The 14,468-nt window shown below is 48.3% G+C and overlaps 1 protein-coding gene across 1 annotated transcript in view; it reads right to left on the bottom strand.

Annotated features, from left to right (window-relative positions):
- Window positions 1-607: 607 nt before the first annotated feature.
- prrc2b (proline-rich coiled-coil 2B) overlaps window positions 608-14,468 on the bottom strand; it is a 32,858-nt gene continuing 18,997 nt past the window's right edge. The window contains 21 exon segments of the mRNA XM_029652538.2: window positions 608-732; window positions 1,794-1,887; window positions 1,889-2,001; window positions 2,315-2,446; window positions 2,718-2,790; window positions 3,101-3,180; window positions 3,312-3,350; window positions 3,558-3,725; window positions 3,861-4,226; window positions 5,487-5,584; window positions 5,717-5,909; window positions 6,092-6,193; window positions 6,376-6,740; window positions 6,906-7,047; window positions 9,061-9,170; window positions 9,307-9,473; window positions 9,688-12,031; window positions 12,216-12,254; window positions 12,257-12,422; window positions 12,777-12,958; window positions 14,088-14,439. Coding sequence (XP_029508398.2) covers window positions 730-732; window positions 1,794-1,887; window positions 1,889-2,001; window positions 2,315-2,446; window positions 2,718-2,790; window positions 3,101-3,180; window positions 3,312-3,350; window positions 3,558-3,725; window positions 3,861-4,226; window positions 5,487-5,584; window positions 5,717-5,909; window positions 6,092-6,193; window positions 6,376-6,740; window positions 6,906-7,047; window positions 9,061-9,170; window positions 9,307-9,473; window positions 9,688-12,031; window positions 12,216-12,254; window positions 12,257-12,422; window positions 12,777-12,958; window positions 14,088-14,439 — 5,328 coding nt within the window. The 3' untranslated portion in view covers window positions 608-729.

Genomic DNA, 14,468 nt, shown 5'->3' with positions numbered 1-14,468 from the left:
TTTAATAATAGAGCAAACAGGCGATGATTACTTTAAAAAAAATATTAAAACTACCAGCAAAAATCTTCAAAAAGTGAAGGAAAAGGAAACATTTGTTTTTTACGGTTACAGATTTGATTTCTTGTGGTGACATGTCAAGTGTCTGCCTCCTCTACTGGGCTATAGTCCAAAAAAGTAGTGTGGCAAAAACGGGGTGAACTAGGTGTGAACTATCTGCAGGAGCTGTTCGTTTCCTTTTTTGGATGCAGAGCAACACAGAAAACGTGCATTTATTTCAGATTTTTTTGTTACCGTTCTTCTCTCGAAAAAGGACAATGTTAATAAATAAGGAGAACCATGAGTCTGCTTATACACACACACACACACACACACACACACACACGGTGTTTAATAATAATAATGTGTCCGGTTCTGATAGTTCGGGGAGTTGGTACAGTATGCCTGCTTGCTCCTTAGTTTGGCGCCCGATCTGGGGGTTGGCAATAGAGGCTGGTAGGTGGGTCGAAAGAGGGTGCACGGGGTTGTGTCTTCCAGGGGCAGGTTGGGTGGAGGTTGAAGGTCCGTTGCCATGCCTTGCCCTCCACTTTGACAGCCTGGGGTTTGATGGCTCAGGTGCATGGTGCTGGTTTGCCCTGCCAGCCGGGAAGGGACTCCTGGAGTGTGCTGGTCGTCAGGCCCCACGACAGTGCCTTCCCCTCACCCACCAGCTGGCGCTCATTTCGCAGGGCTTTACTTTAAAACACACACATATGAAATGTTATCCATGTGTTTCTCATCTTTGACAAGTGGACAACAAAACAATAACACTAATGTCACCAAGGAGGGAAATTGTTAAAACAATCTAATTTCAAAACGGTCTAATAGCAAGAATTAGACGCCATTAGAAAAAAATTATTATGCACGGGAGAAGATTAATACAGTATTTGTGTAACATTTCAACACATTCAAAAGAAACACCAGAGCATTCATGTAAGAACTGCTTGCTGTGTGTAAAGAACATGACCCTCTTACATCCAAGTTGTAAATATTAGAGGTAAATATGTATGATATTTGATTTACAGCATTTATTTATCGCCTATGACATTTCTTTGTGCATTTAATTGTGTTCATGTAATGATATGGGATTGTATGTGTAATTTGTTTTGTGCATATAACTGTGATAATGTACTGATATGTGATTTTGTATTTCTTTCCTTTTGTTTCCATAAATGCCCATCTAGAGACACGGGTGTTAAATTAGCATAAACTAGAAACACTCCTGCAATGCATCGGACGATTGTTTGTTCAATGTCTTTGTACTTGTCCCTATCCAAATATACCAGTAAATGATACTACGTGCCTACAAGATTAGGCTACCTATGTCTATGAGCACCATTTGATTAAATACAGTTCCCTAGGTAAGTTTAAAGACAAGTTAATCTTGTGATGAGAATTTTTTACCTCAAGTACCATATTATTGGTTATGACGCAATATGTTCATTATTAATTACAATAGTTCATAGCAGTGCATCCAGTTGAGTTCATTCAGAGCCATATATAGTCTGTTCAGGGCAACTTTGACAACTAGACACTAGGTGCTTCTTAACAGACATGGAGAGTTGAGGTGCTGACAGTGGTAATTGACGTCACAACACACTTTAACCAATCAAAATTAATTGAGGTCAAAATCGATGGAAACGGCAACTACCAAACTCTCTTCATATATGGCTTTGATTTCATACATTGGATTGAAGAAAAACAAAAAACGAAATGGATAAAAATCTAATTACCTATATTTACAGTGGGTGGCTCACCTTCATGCCATCCTCCGGCCCCTTGACAGTGGGCTCAGGGGCCGAGGAGGGGCTGGAGTGGGGTGGCTCGCGCCCGGGATTGGGGTAAGGGGGAGCGGATGATGACTGTCTTGTTGACCTGCATGACAGGTCTCTGGATGGGGGTGGGAAAGGGGCCGGTGGTAGGAGGACGCATGTGCATAACCATGCTGCCCTGGGGAGGGGGGACCTGGTGGAACACACACACACTGTTAGCATGGCAACACGTCTCAGTATATATACATGGGTATTTTTCTTTATGCAAATATTAAGGGGGTTGCGGAGATGTGTGCAAAGCGACAAATATTTTCCAGACTGAATTCTAAAATTACATTTCATCAAATTGCTTTATGCTCGTGACTCAAACGTACACTAAGGTCTTGAGAGGCCATTGTGCCAGAGCAGTTCAGGGAAGCTGCATGTCAAAACTGATTAGTCATTCAAGTGGTGCAACATCACAGTGATTTGAACAAGCAGAATGATTGAGTTGAGGTTTCTATAACCTTGCCGTGTAGGGGGCACAGCAGGGCCTCATACCAGCCGGTGGCCGGGTCTCTGTAGCAGCAACTACAGGTCAGGCCAGGGCCACTGCAAGCCCAGCCTCGCTGCTGAACGGCCTGCATGGATGAGGTCTTCTGTTTCCAATGAAATGGGAGGGGGAGGCTATATGAGTGTGTATGGGCAGCTGGGATTATGTGTCAGGACCGTTTGTGTGGTGGGGGCGGGGGGTACCTACTACTGTAAGAGCCTGTAAAATTGTGTTTGTGTGTATGAGAGTGTGTGAAGTGCACTGGAGAACCTTGATTGTCAGTTGACCTAGTTGTTGATTGTAGAATGTGAACAGTAACTAGTACTACCAAGGTGCGTGTATGTACCTAATGTGTGTATGACTGTGTTGGGTCATACCTGCTGGTTGTAATGCCCAGGCAGAGGGCCCACGGGGCCAGACTGCTTCCCACTGGGGCTGGCAGACCCTGGTCTGATGGGAGAGAGAGGGAAAAATATAGGTTTACCATTGGCTTCCAATTACATCTATATCATCACTTTAATGCCATTATATGATCACTAAATGTTTTTTAAAATATTGGACAAACTAGAAGAAAACTAAAAGTAAACGCAGCTGTGCTGTCAGTTTCTTGACAAGTCTAAACATTTTACTGGCAGCGAACCATGTAGAATCCTTTGGCATGTTACAATAAAATGAAGACGTTTATAAGGATATGAACTAAGAGAAGACGTTTTGTGATTAAACATAAGTTTCAAGGTGACACTTCGCTGTTCCTGCTCACCTGTTGTATCCTCCAGGCATGCCCTGGGAGTGATTGGGCTTGTCAGAGAACTGGAAGCCTATCTTTTCCATCTGGGAGGTCTGGAGAAGGACAACAAACAAACATCCCCATTAAATATACAAGTAAGAACATCTCAATGCCATCTATGAAATGTTGTGGCATTAAAGTGATAGTTCACCCAAATGACAAATTCACTACAGTTGTTCCTTACCTTGTAAGTAGTATACGGACCAGTAGACATTGGGAAATTCTGCAAAAAAATCAAGTAATTTTGTAATTTAGGTGAACTATCCCTTCTATTTCAAAGGGATGGGTTTCACTACATTCAACGTGCATTTTTGTTTGTTTATACATTAAATGTTTCCAAATCCAACCTAAAGCTAACATTTACCAATCATTAGGGTAGTTAAGCTGTAGAATTGTTGGAAGGGACACTTGGTGGGTCTGTAGAGCTCACCTCTCTACTGCCGGTCATGACAGGGGGCTGGGAGCCAGGGGGGAGCATCCTGCGGGCAGCTCCGACGGAGAGGTTCTGGCCCTGCTGGAGCTGGATGGATTGGGGCAGGATGAGGTGCTGCTGGGCAGAGCCATAACGCAGCTGGGAGCCCGGCAAGGGCATGGTCACCTGGAGCGAGAGAGAGGAAGGATCATTGTTCGGGCCTTTTAAACATTGAATGAAGAGAGTATAATGTTTCCATTAGAAGCCAAGTAAACTGTTCCTTCAAACTAAGTGTGCCACTGACAGAGTTGTTCCCCTTACCTGGATGAGCTGGGAGTCCATGAGCTGGGAGGAGCTCATGCCAGGGCCCTGGTTCATCTGGCCGTCGTAGACCATGGTCTGGCTGCCGTTCATGGGCTGGTAGTGGGAGCCCGACTGGGGCTTGACCATGTCCGATGGCTGCATGCCCGGGAAGGCCGAATAGGGCCCCTTCAGGGGGCCACCGCCTGACAGCACCATGGGGTTAGGCTGAGACAGATTGGGATGCATGTACACCTGGGACCTGAAGGAGGGAATGGAGTTGAACATCTCCTGGGACTGGGAGACGGGAAGGCCTCCCCGGAGACCGAGCTGGGCCTGCAGAGAGGTGTGTAGGGAGATGGGGATCTGCTGGGCAGCCGCGGCCGCCTGCGTGCACACACAGGAAGGAGTGAATTATAATATTACAGTTTACCCTCCCCCACCAGTGCATTTTCATGACAAATTGGACATATCACAAATTGCCATGCAAAATGTCATTATTGACTCAGCAAAAATCAAGCACTTTTGGCATGTATCACAAAAAAATTGAAATCCAGGCGGTACCGATTATTGCCCAAAATATATATTATATAAATATTTATTTTTTTACACTAACGTTCAAAAGTTTGGGATCACTTAGAAATATCCTTGTTTTTGAAAGAAAAGCACATTTTCCCCCCATTAAAATAACATCAAATTGATCAGAAATACAGTGTAGACATTCTAAATGTTGTAGGTGGAAATGGCAGATTTTTTATGGAATATCTATTTAGGCGTACAGAGGCCCATTATCAGCAACCATCACTCCTGTGTTCCAATGGCACGTTGTGTTAGCTAATCCAAGTTAATCATTTCAAAAGGCCAGCATCCAGGAATCGCCTCTTCGCTGTTGACGTTGAGACCAGTGGTTTGCGGGTACTATTTAATGAATCTACCAGTTGAGGACTTGTGAGGCGTCTGTTTCTCAAACTAGACACTAATGTACTTGTCCTCTTGCTCAGTTGTGCACCGGGGCCTCCCACTCCTCTGTCTATTCTGGTTAGAGACCGTTTGTGCTGTTCTGTGAAGGGAGTAGTACACAGCAGTGTACGAGATCTTCAGTTTCTTGGCAATTTCTCACATGGAATAGCCTTCATTTCGCAGAACAAGAATAGAAGTTATTTGTTTCTGGTCATTTTAAGCCTGTAATCAAACCCACAAATGCTGATGCTCCAGATACTCAACTAGTCTAAAGGAGGACCGTTTTACTGCTTCTTTAAAATCAGGACAACAGTTTTCAGCTGTGCTAACATAATTGCAAAAGGGTTTTCTCTAATGATCAATTAGCCTTTTAAAATTCTAAACTTGGATTAGCTAAAACAACGTGCCATTGGAACACAGCAGTGATGGTTGCTGATAATGGGCTTCTGTAGATATTCCATTAAAAATCAGCTGTTTCCAGCAACAATTGTCATTTAAAACGTTAACAATGTCTACACTGTATTTCTAATCAATTTGATGTTATTTTAAACGTACAAAAAAAAGTGATTTTCTGTCAAAAACCAGGACATTTCCGAGTGACCCCAAACTTTTGAACGGTAGTGTATATAAAGAAGAAAAATAATTGGAATAAAATCCTGTAAGAGCCTATACTTGTAAGTGTAGTACCTGTTGGTAGCTCTGCTGCTGGGTCATGGTTGGGGGCACCAGACGAGGCTGGCTGGGAAAGACATGGCCGTCCAGATACAGCGGGGGGACATGGTTACCTACAGAGACGGAAATACAATTGTTATTTCAAAGATATAATAATAATGCACAGATTTACATTTCATACAACGCATAGTCTTTTGGCAAATATAGCAATAATGTCAATGTTTAATGTGCGAGTGTCCTCTTACCCTGCATGGACATGGAAGGCGCCACGGAGGCAATGGGCATGGGGGGCATGGACACCCCTCCGAAAGAGCTGTAGCTCACCCCGCTGGAGGAGCCCACGCTGCAAGGGGGCTGGGCACCAGAGGCACCCCCACCAGGAGAGCCCTGCTCGGGGAGAGACTGGGAGTTCTCCCACGCCTTACGGGCCGACTCCATCTGAGAAAGATGGGACGAAGGGATAGAAATGGTCGGTGAAATTACAAAAACTTTTGTGTTTACTAACGTTTATTTGATCTAACCTTGACTTAGCCAGGTAGGTAACTGAGAATTACATTTATTTAAGACTAGTGTTTAGAGATGTCTGGAGTGTGGAGAGTGTGAGGCAGTGGGGTGTGTACCTTGAGTGTGAGGTCAGCACTGGGGAAAGAGATGGGGTTGAGGTTGATGCCAGGCTGCAGGTGGTCTCTACGCAGCATGGGAATGGCCTGGGTCAGGGCCGGCTACACACACACAAAGGTTATACATATCAACAACTAGCCAATGACATCCTTTGTCCATTTTACCTCTCATTTATGATATTTATTTTATCAAGCCACTTCAAGTGTAGCACTTGAAGGATTCATTTTAATAGCCCACCTTATAATCATGGGAATCCAGTTGAACTCAGTGTATTTGTACTCACATTGCTAACGAGGGCGTCCTGCAGCTTGGTGACAGGGTTGGACACGGGCACTGGGGTGGAACCGGGTGGCAGACTAAAGTCAGAGTCCTTGGCACTGACACCAAACTCGATGGGTGGCACAGGCAGCACCGTGTCCACGTGGAGGTCCACGCCGTTGACGGGAGTGATGGGCCTCCCCTCCAGACGCTCCACACCCTCCGAGCCCTTGCGGTGCTTGAGTGAACGTTCGTTGCCGATGGGACCGGGCTTGTGCTGCTCCTTGCTCTGCTCAGGGCCCGCGTCAGAATCCTCCGAGTTGGGCTCGCTGCCTGTGAAGGAGACCTGCTTGGTCCACGAATCTCCTCCAGATGACTGGATTGAGAGAGCTGAGGGAAGGAATAGAACCATAGAACCAATGTATTATGTTATACAGTTGACAGCACAAGAATGTTCCTATGTAGTTTGGAGGGAAAAGCCGAGTATGGGAAACAGTTATCAGATGGGGTGGAAGATGATGTGTGTGAAGGCTGGGGTGTTGCCCCTATTCCTACCTGAGCTGTTAGTCTCCCAGATATCTGTGCCCAGGTTGTTGGCAGAGAGTCCCTCTTCTGGCTGATCAATGGTCATGCCACCCTGCTTCTTGGCAAACCGCGGGGGCATCTTGGAGGTGATCGGTCTGTTTTTTACTGGAACCTGCAGTGTGGCAAAGAAATGCTTTTTTTCCATAGATTAAGTACAACACAGCACCTCAAGTCATGTACAACTGTACTTAATATAACATATGATTGAGATATTTAGGAAAAAACAGTATGTTGTTAAAGAAGTATCGTTGCTTGCATGAATCCATTAGCAATTATGTCCCCGATTGAGTCTGTAATACCAAAATGTTTCAAGCAGACCACCATAGTCCCTGTGCCCAAGAACACAAAGGCAACCTGCCTAAATGACTATAAACCCGTAGCACTCACGTCCATACCCATGTAGTGCTTTGAAAGGTTGATAACTGCTCACAGCAACACCATTATCCCAGGAACCCTAGACCCACTCCAATTTGCATACCGCCCAAACAGATCCACAGATGATGCACTCTCTATTGCACTCCACACTGCCCTTTCCCACCTGGACAAAAGGAACACTTATGTGAGAATGCTATTCAATGACTACAGCTCAGCGTTCAACACCATAGTACCCGCAAAGCTCATCGCTAAGCTAAGGATCCTGGACTTCCTGGCTAAGGATCCTAAACACCTCCCTCTGCGACTGGATCCTGGACTTCCTGACGAGCCACCCCCAGGTGGTGAGGGTAGGTAGCGACACATCTGCCACGCTGATCCTCAACACTGGAGCTCCCCAGGGGTGTGTGCTCAGTCCCCTCCTGTACTCCTTGTTCACCCATGACTGCAGGGCCAGGCACGACTCTAACACCATCATTAAGTTTGCAGACGACAACAGTGGTAGACCTGATCACTGACGAGACAGCCTATAGGGAGGAACTCAGACCTGGCCGGGTGGTGCCAGAATTACAACCTATCCCTCAACGTAACCAAGACTAAGATGATTGTGCATGACAGGAAAAGGAGGATCGAGCTCGCCCCCATTCTCATCGACGGGGCTGTAGTGGAGCAGGTTGAGAGCTTCAAGTTCCTTGGTGTCCACATCAACAACAAACTAGACTGGTTCAAACACACCAAGACAGTCATGAAGAGGGCACGACAAAGCCTATTCCCCTTCAGGAAACTAAAAAGATTTGGCATGGGTCCTGAGATCCTCAAAAGGTTCTACAGCTGCAACATCGAGAGCATCCTCCTGACTAGTTGCATCACTGCCTGGTACGGCAATTGTTCGGCCTCTGACCGCAAGGCACTACAGAGGGTAGTGCGTACGGCCCAGTACATCACTGGGGTTAAGCTACCTGCCATCCAGGACCTCTATACCAGACGTTGTTAGAAGAAGGCCCAAAAATGGTCAAAGACCCCAGCCTTCCCAGTCATAGACTGTTCTCTCTACTACCGCATGGCAAGCGGTACCGGAGTACAAAGTCTAGGACAAAAAGGCTTCTCAACAGTTTTTACCCCCAAGCCATAAGATTCCTGAACAGGTCATTAAATGGCTACCCGGACTATTTGCATTGTGTGCCCCCCAACCCTCTTTTTACGCTGCTGCTACTCTCTGTCTATCATATATGCAAAGTCACTTTAACTATACATTCATGTACATACTACCTCAATTGGGCCGACCAACCAGTGCTCCCGCACATTGGTTAATAGGCCTATCTGCATTGTGTCAAGCCACCCACCAACCCCTCTTTTACGCTACTGCTACTCTGTTCATCATATATGCATAGTCACTTTAACCATATCTACATGTACATACTACCTCAATCAGCCTGACTAACAGGTGTCTGTATGTAGCCGCGCTACTTTTATAGCCTCTCTACTGTATATAACCGGTCTTTTTACTGTCGCTTTATTTCATTAACTTACCTATTGTTCACCTAATACCTTTTTTTTGCACTATTGGTTAGAGCCTGTAAGGTTGCATTTCACTGTAAGGTTGCATTCGGTGCACGTGACAAATAAACTTTGATTTGGAATTATTTAGATTTTACTCAAAACTGGGTCTATACTCTAGACACCGAAAGCTCTTTTGCCAATTGTTAGTTTTATTTAAATGTCTCAGGCTTATTTGAATGTTCTGTCAACTTACAGGAGCTCCTTGTTCCTTTCTCCTTCTGTCGTCTTCCTGTGGGCGCCGCAGCTGTTTCTTGGACAGGTCTTGGAACCCATCTGGACTAGGACACCCAGAATCCCCCTCAACTGGAAGACACACGTGTGCCACATTAAATCAGTCATCTGGCCCACCAGGTTGAGACCCCTGGTTTAGATTTAATTTGAGCCTTGCTTAATTGACTCAAGTAGGTGTTATTATGAAGTTGGTGCCTAGCATACTCACTGGGGTAGCTGTTGAGGTCGTACTGAGACAGTGGTTTGGCCAGGTCTCCCTTCACAGACCTGGGCTTCAGCTCCTTGTCCAGCTTCTTCCCCGAGGGTTCGTTTGCCTGGTGGCCCTCCTCAGACTGCTCAACATTGTAGACTGGGCCTGACTCCTCTGGGCTCCTGCTGGAATCAGGTAGAGACATTCCATGAGTCAGGTGTTACCACTTAAAACATATTATTGTGCGAAAGTGTTGCTAAGGTTTGTTTTTAGAAGCTCCGGTATATTGATGTCTTGAGAATGTTTTGAAACAATTAAGTCAAGACAAAACAATATCAATAGTTTTGTTGAACGTTCTCACACCAAGTTCGCATAAGCCAAAGTTAGCACAGCACTCACCTCTTATGGTTGGAGGCCCCTCCATTCTGCCAGCCGTCATTCCTGTTACAGGAGGGCAGAGTGTTAGGTTTCTCTGAAGAGCGCGTCATCTTGTTCCCATCCACCTCACCCTTCCTGTTCTGCCGGTCCACCAGGGGGCGCTGGCTGGAGAAACTCCTCTTGGCCAGCTCCCTCTTCTCTCCAGACCCAGGATCCCCGTGGCCTGAGTCTGAGTGCACATCTCCCCCGTGTGTCTGCTGCTGCTGCCCTCCCCCACGCTTCTCCCTCCAGTCACTGAAGTCGCTGTTCTCTGAGCCAGTCTCCCAGTCCTCCGCCTGGCCGTGCTGACCACCGGACCTACCCCCCCCTCCGGAGTAGTGGCCACTGGACCAGCCGTCCTCTTTACCTCCCTCCTTGGAGCGGCTCGGCCAGGGGTTCGCGAATCCTTCTGATCCGTTGATGTACTCATCGCTGGTCCACTGGCCACTGCCAGGCTCTCTCTCTTGACGTAGTCGGCGGAAACGCGGGGGCTTGTCCTGGCGCGGCGGCCTCCGTCTTCTCAACGGCTGTTGTCCAGGGTTGTCGCTGTCTATGTAGTACTCACCCTCCCCGCTGCGGTCCTCAGTGCCGTTCTCCATGAAGGAACCAGTAGAGCCAGTAAACTTGGGGGTGTATTTGAGGGGCTCACGCTCTGCAGGCGGTCTCCTGGGATAGGTCTCGGTGCCCAAGACGTAGCCGTTCTCCTGCATGGGCCCACCGCCACTGCCAAACTGAGTCCCCCTTCCTCTCCAGGTGGAGATGTCTCTGGAGCCGTTGTTGAACCCTCGGCTGGTGTTGTAGCCCCTGCCAGTATCGAGTCTGGGAGGCAGGGAGCGGCCGAAGCCTCCGAACCCCCTGCTGCTGGCTTTGGCCTTGTCGCGGGCGTCACTGGTCGCCTGTTCTTCCGTGTACACCTTGTTGGACCTCCAAGAGTCTCGGTCGGCCTTCCTGGTCTCTCCCTGCTCTGGGTAGCTGCCACCCTCTCCGTTTTCAGAGCCCTTCTGGCGTCGCCGCTTGGGCAGCTCCTCATACTCTGAGGTCTCGCTCAGAGTCTCGCTGACGTTGCGCCTCCTCGGCTTCCCCCTCTGCAGGTCCTCCACCTTGACAAATTCCCTGGGCAGTCCTCTGCCTCTGCCTGGTCTCTGGGTTCCAGCAGCGTCCCTGCTGTTGATATTGTTGTTGTAGCCTCCTCTGGGGTTCTCTCGGCCTCCCCGGCCACCACGGTCTCCTCTTGAACTGAACTCCTTGAAGCCGCCACGGCTCCGACCTTTACCCGTTCCCCTGGCTCCGGCAAAGGCCTGCTCCTCATCGATGAAGATCCAGTTGTTGCGTCGTGGTGCACCAGGCTCCCTGCTCTCCTGGCTGTCTCTGGAGGACTGGCTCTTTCCGCTGTCCCAGCTGTTTTCCTTCGGCAAATCCTCACTGTGGGTACTGGCTGGCCGCTCTATTTTAGCAGGAGCTGGTGGTTGTTGCTTCTCTTCTGGCTGCTTCTCAATAGCAGGCGAGGCCGATCGTCTGTTACTTACTAGGGGCTGGTTATCTTTCTTCAGGTCATATACGTTGGTGAGCACCTCCTTTTCCAGGCGGTAAGGGACTACCTTCTCCTCAGGCTCCACTTTGGGCTTCTCGTTCTCCTTGTCCTCCACTTTGAGGGCCTTTAGCACAGGCTTCTTGATGGGACCAGTCCTGCGGGTCAGGGTCCTACCGCCAGTCTCAGAGGGCTGGCTTACACTGCTGGCAGGGGTGCTGGAGCCAGGATCAGACCACTGGTTATGACCACCAACACAAACTTCCTTCTTCTGGCCTCCATCTCGCCTATGGAAGTCGGAGTCAAAAAACTTTTCCTTGGAGGTGTCGAAGACTTCGTCACAGGGTTCAGTGCCGTCCTTCAGGTACCTGTCTTTGGGCTCCTGTTTGGGGTAGTCGCTGTCTGCATGCTGCTGCTGGGGCCGGCTCGGGGCTGAGGAGAGCAGGCCTTGGTCGTGCGGGTGGTGATCCCTGTCGGGACCTTTGCTCTGGTGGTAGGCCTGATGGGAGAGGTCACCAGATGGGTTGTCTAGGCACTCGTTACCACTCTCTTCGTACAAGTCCTGCTGGGAGCATGTCCTGTCACTCCGGTCGTCTGGCTGGCTCCTGTCTGAGCTCTCGTGCTGTCTCTGGTAGGGTGGGGTGAAACTGCGAGGAGGGTAGCCATCTTGGTTCCACAAGGGGTAGGGCTCGGTGGAGGGGGCCCTCCGCTCCTGATGCATGCTTGGATGGCAGCCATCGTCAGAGGGGGACCCTGGGCTGTTCAGATGGTCTGGCTGCATCCTCGATTTCATCATTCCTACGCAAACACAGAGGTGGTAATCTACAGTTAGAGATGATACAGATGCAGGATTTATTTGGAGATCCATATCAATCTAGAAAGTTTGACCATGATGTCACTAAACTAAAAAGTGAATTAAGAAATTAAATCAGGAAATTCATCATTCCCTTTAGTAAAATAATGCTATTTTCTCAGGTCTCACCTGAAGAGTGGACAGCATTGGGGTAGTAGTCTACGGGGAGCGGCCCTGGGCCATGCGGGGGTCCAAGAAAGGGGGCATCATCATCCAGCGGGGGTCGAAGCCCAGCATGTGTGGGGGGTAGTACCCCCTCGGGGGGTGGCTGGAGCCCGAGGGGGCGGGGTGGCCAGACTGCTGCTGCTGCCAGTGCTGCATTTTATACACTTGGTCCTGAGAGGGGGAGGGACGACAGCGCATGAACCCATTATGTTCACACTGGTAGAATTATTCACCTCACATAAAAAAGTGACTAGATGCATTTAAAGAAGTGTACTATATGCAGCGAGTGGTTATTTCCTGTTTTGTCAATTGCCTATTGCTGTGCATCCACCACAGAACTCATTAAAACACTACACAACAGAACAAAACAAACACACCCATTGGCCCCCTTCATAATACCCGACACCTGCTCCTGTGAACTGACGGGCCTTTCTCAAGCCGCTAATCCCACCAGGAATTAGGGAAGGGATAAGGATTTTTGGGGCTGCTGGGAAAGCATCAGATGGCGTTGGCCGGGCGGCTCACCTGCTGCTGCTTTTGGAAGCGGGGCGGGACGGGCTTGGAGGCCTGGTGGTTTGTGTAGTCGGGCAGGGGAGAAGTGGGATCAGCCCCGCCATCGTCCTCATTGCGGTAGGGGGCGAAGCCCAAGGTGCCCTCTTCCCTGTAGTCCTGCTGGCCGGGGGAGTGCTCCAAGGGACACTCAGTGTCTGGGACAGGAGAGGGAGCGTGTTATAATCCTACTTTTACATAGCTACCCATGTTTCCAGTGTTGCCATGTTTGCAGTTTTCCAGCCAAATTGGACTACTTTGAAAACGGTGTCACGGGTGAAAATGTATTTGTCACGGGTGGCAGGTTTTTGGGCTACTTCTAAATTGTACAGCGGCCACCATGGCATTTCTCTTAAAAAATATATACATTTCACTGTGACCTGCTGCTGCTGACTATCAGGCAGTGATCAAGCTGTGAGTGAGTGAATGGTGGAGAGGGGGAGGGCCGAAGGGGTGTGTGTGTGTTGAAAGCACAGGCTGAGAGAGTGCTGCAGTAGAGGCAGTTGAGTCACGGAGACAGCAGCACGCGTACACGTCATGACAACTTTTTACCAGTTGTAGATTGGTCATTACGGAGACTACCTTTTCCATAAAACCTGCTAATGCGCTAAAACTGATATAACAGCGACAAAGCATTAGAAAACTACTCCAGGAGCACTAGAGCTCTATGGATAAATTCGCTCAGGAGGTGATTTAAAGTAGACTGCATTCTAATGTCAACTTTTCTTATGTCCTAAGAACAGCCTTTAGCCTTGGTATATTGGTCATATACCACACCTCTGGCCTTATTGCTTAATCATAGCAGTCAAAACAAGTTAAATCGACATCCATTGATGGAAAATGATCTGGAGAGATGAATAAGGTCAATTCATTTTCCCCTTGCAATATATTCTTAAATTCGCAAGAATTATTTTGACGGAAAACCGAATTTTGCTTCTTAACCTACATCATTAAAAATGACATCGATATTCCTTCTTAATTCGCTCAATAACGTTATGGGAAAAGGGTTTATTGGATAAATTTGGCAACTCTCGGGGCAAACATTTTTGGGGGCCTAGTTTTCAAGCCTTGTGGGCAGTTTCAGAGGTCATTGGGCTAGAGATTTGAGTTAGTCCTGGAAACCCTGTATGTTTCCTACATGTCATTCAGTAATAGCCATACCGTTGAAATTAAGCGTTTTACTGGAAGTGCACACTATGACTGAGAATTGCAAGTTAGTATTTTCAACTGATAAATCTGAATAAATAAATGTTTACTAAACAAACACTAATGGCGGTTTGGTGTTACCTTTCGTGCCATATTGCCAGCTCTCCTGGTGGTTTTTGCTCTCTCTCCCAGGGGACAGTGCTGCCTCCTTGCTCTCTGCATCCTTCACTCCCTCCTCAGACCTTGACAACTGTCTCTCAGTCTTCCCAAACCTCTCGTCTAGCCTCTTGAGCTTCTCGGCGCAGGCGGCAAGTCTCTCCTCACGGGCGCGTCTCTCCTCCTCCTCCCTGCGCCGGCGAGCTCTCTCCACTGCCTCAGAGAGTTCCGGTGATACAAACTTGGCCCGGGCTGGGCCCTGGCGCTCCTCCTGGTCGTCCAGGGGTTCACCCTGGTGGGCCATGCCAGGCCCGGAGCTCTTCTGTTGGGCCTGGGCCTAGAGACGCCACAGAGGAGGGTTCGGGT

The sequence above is a fragment of the Oncorhynchus nerka genome, linkage group LG4 (genome assembly GCF_034236695.1).
Source record: "Oncorhynchus nerka isolate Pitt River linkage group LG4, Oner_Uvic_2.0, whole genome shotgun sequence".
NCBI classification, from domain to species: Eukaryota; Metazoa; Chordata; class Actinopteri; order Salmoniformes; family Salmonidae; genus Oncorhynchus; species Oncorhynchus nerka.
The sequence above is the reverse complement of the archived record's forward strand: the minus strand, read 5'-3'. Positions and strand labels throughout refer to the sequence as shown.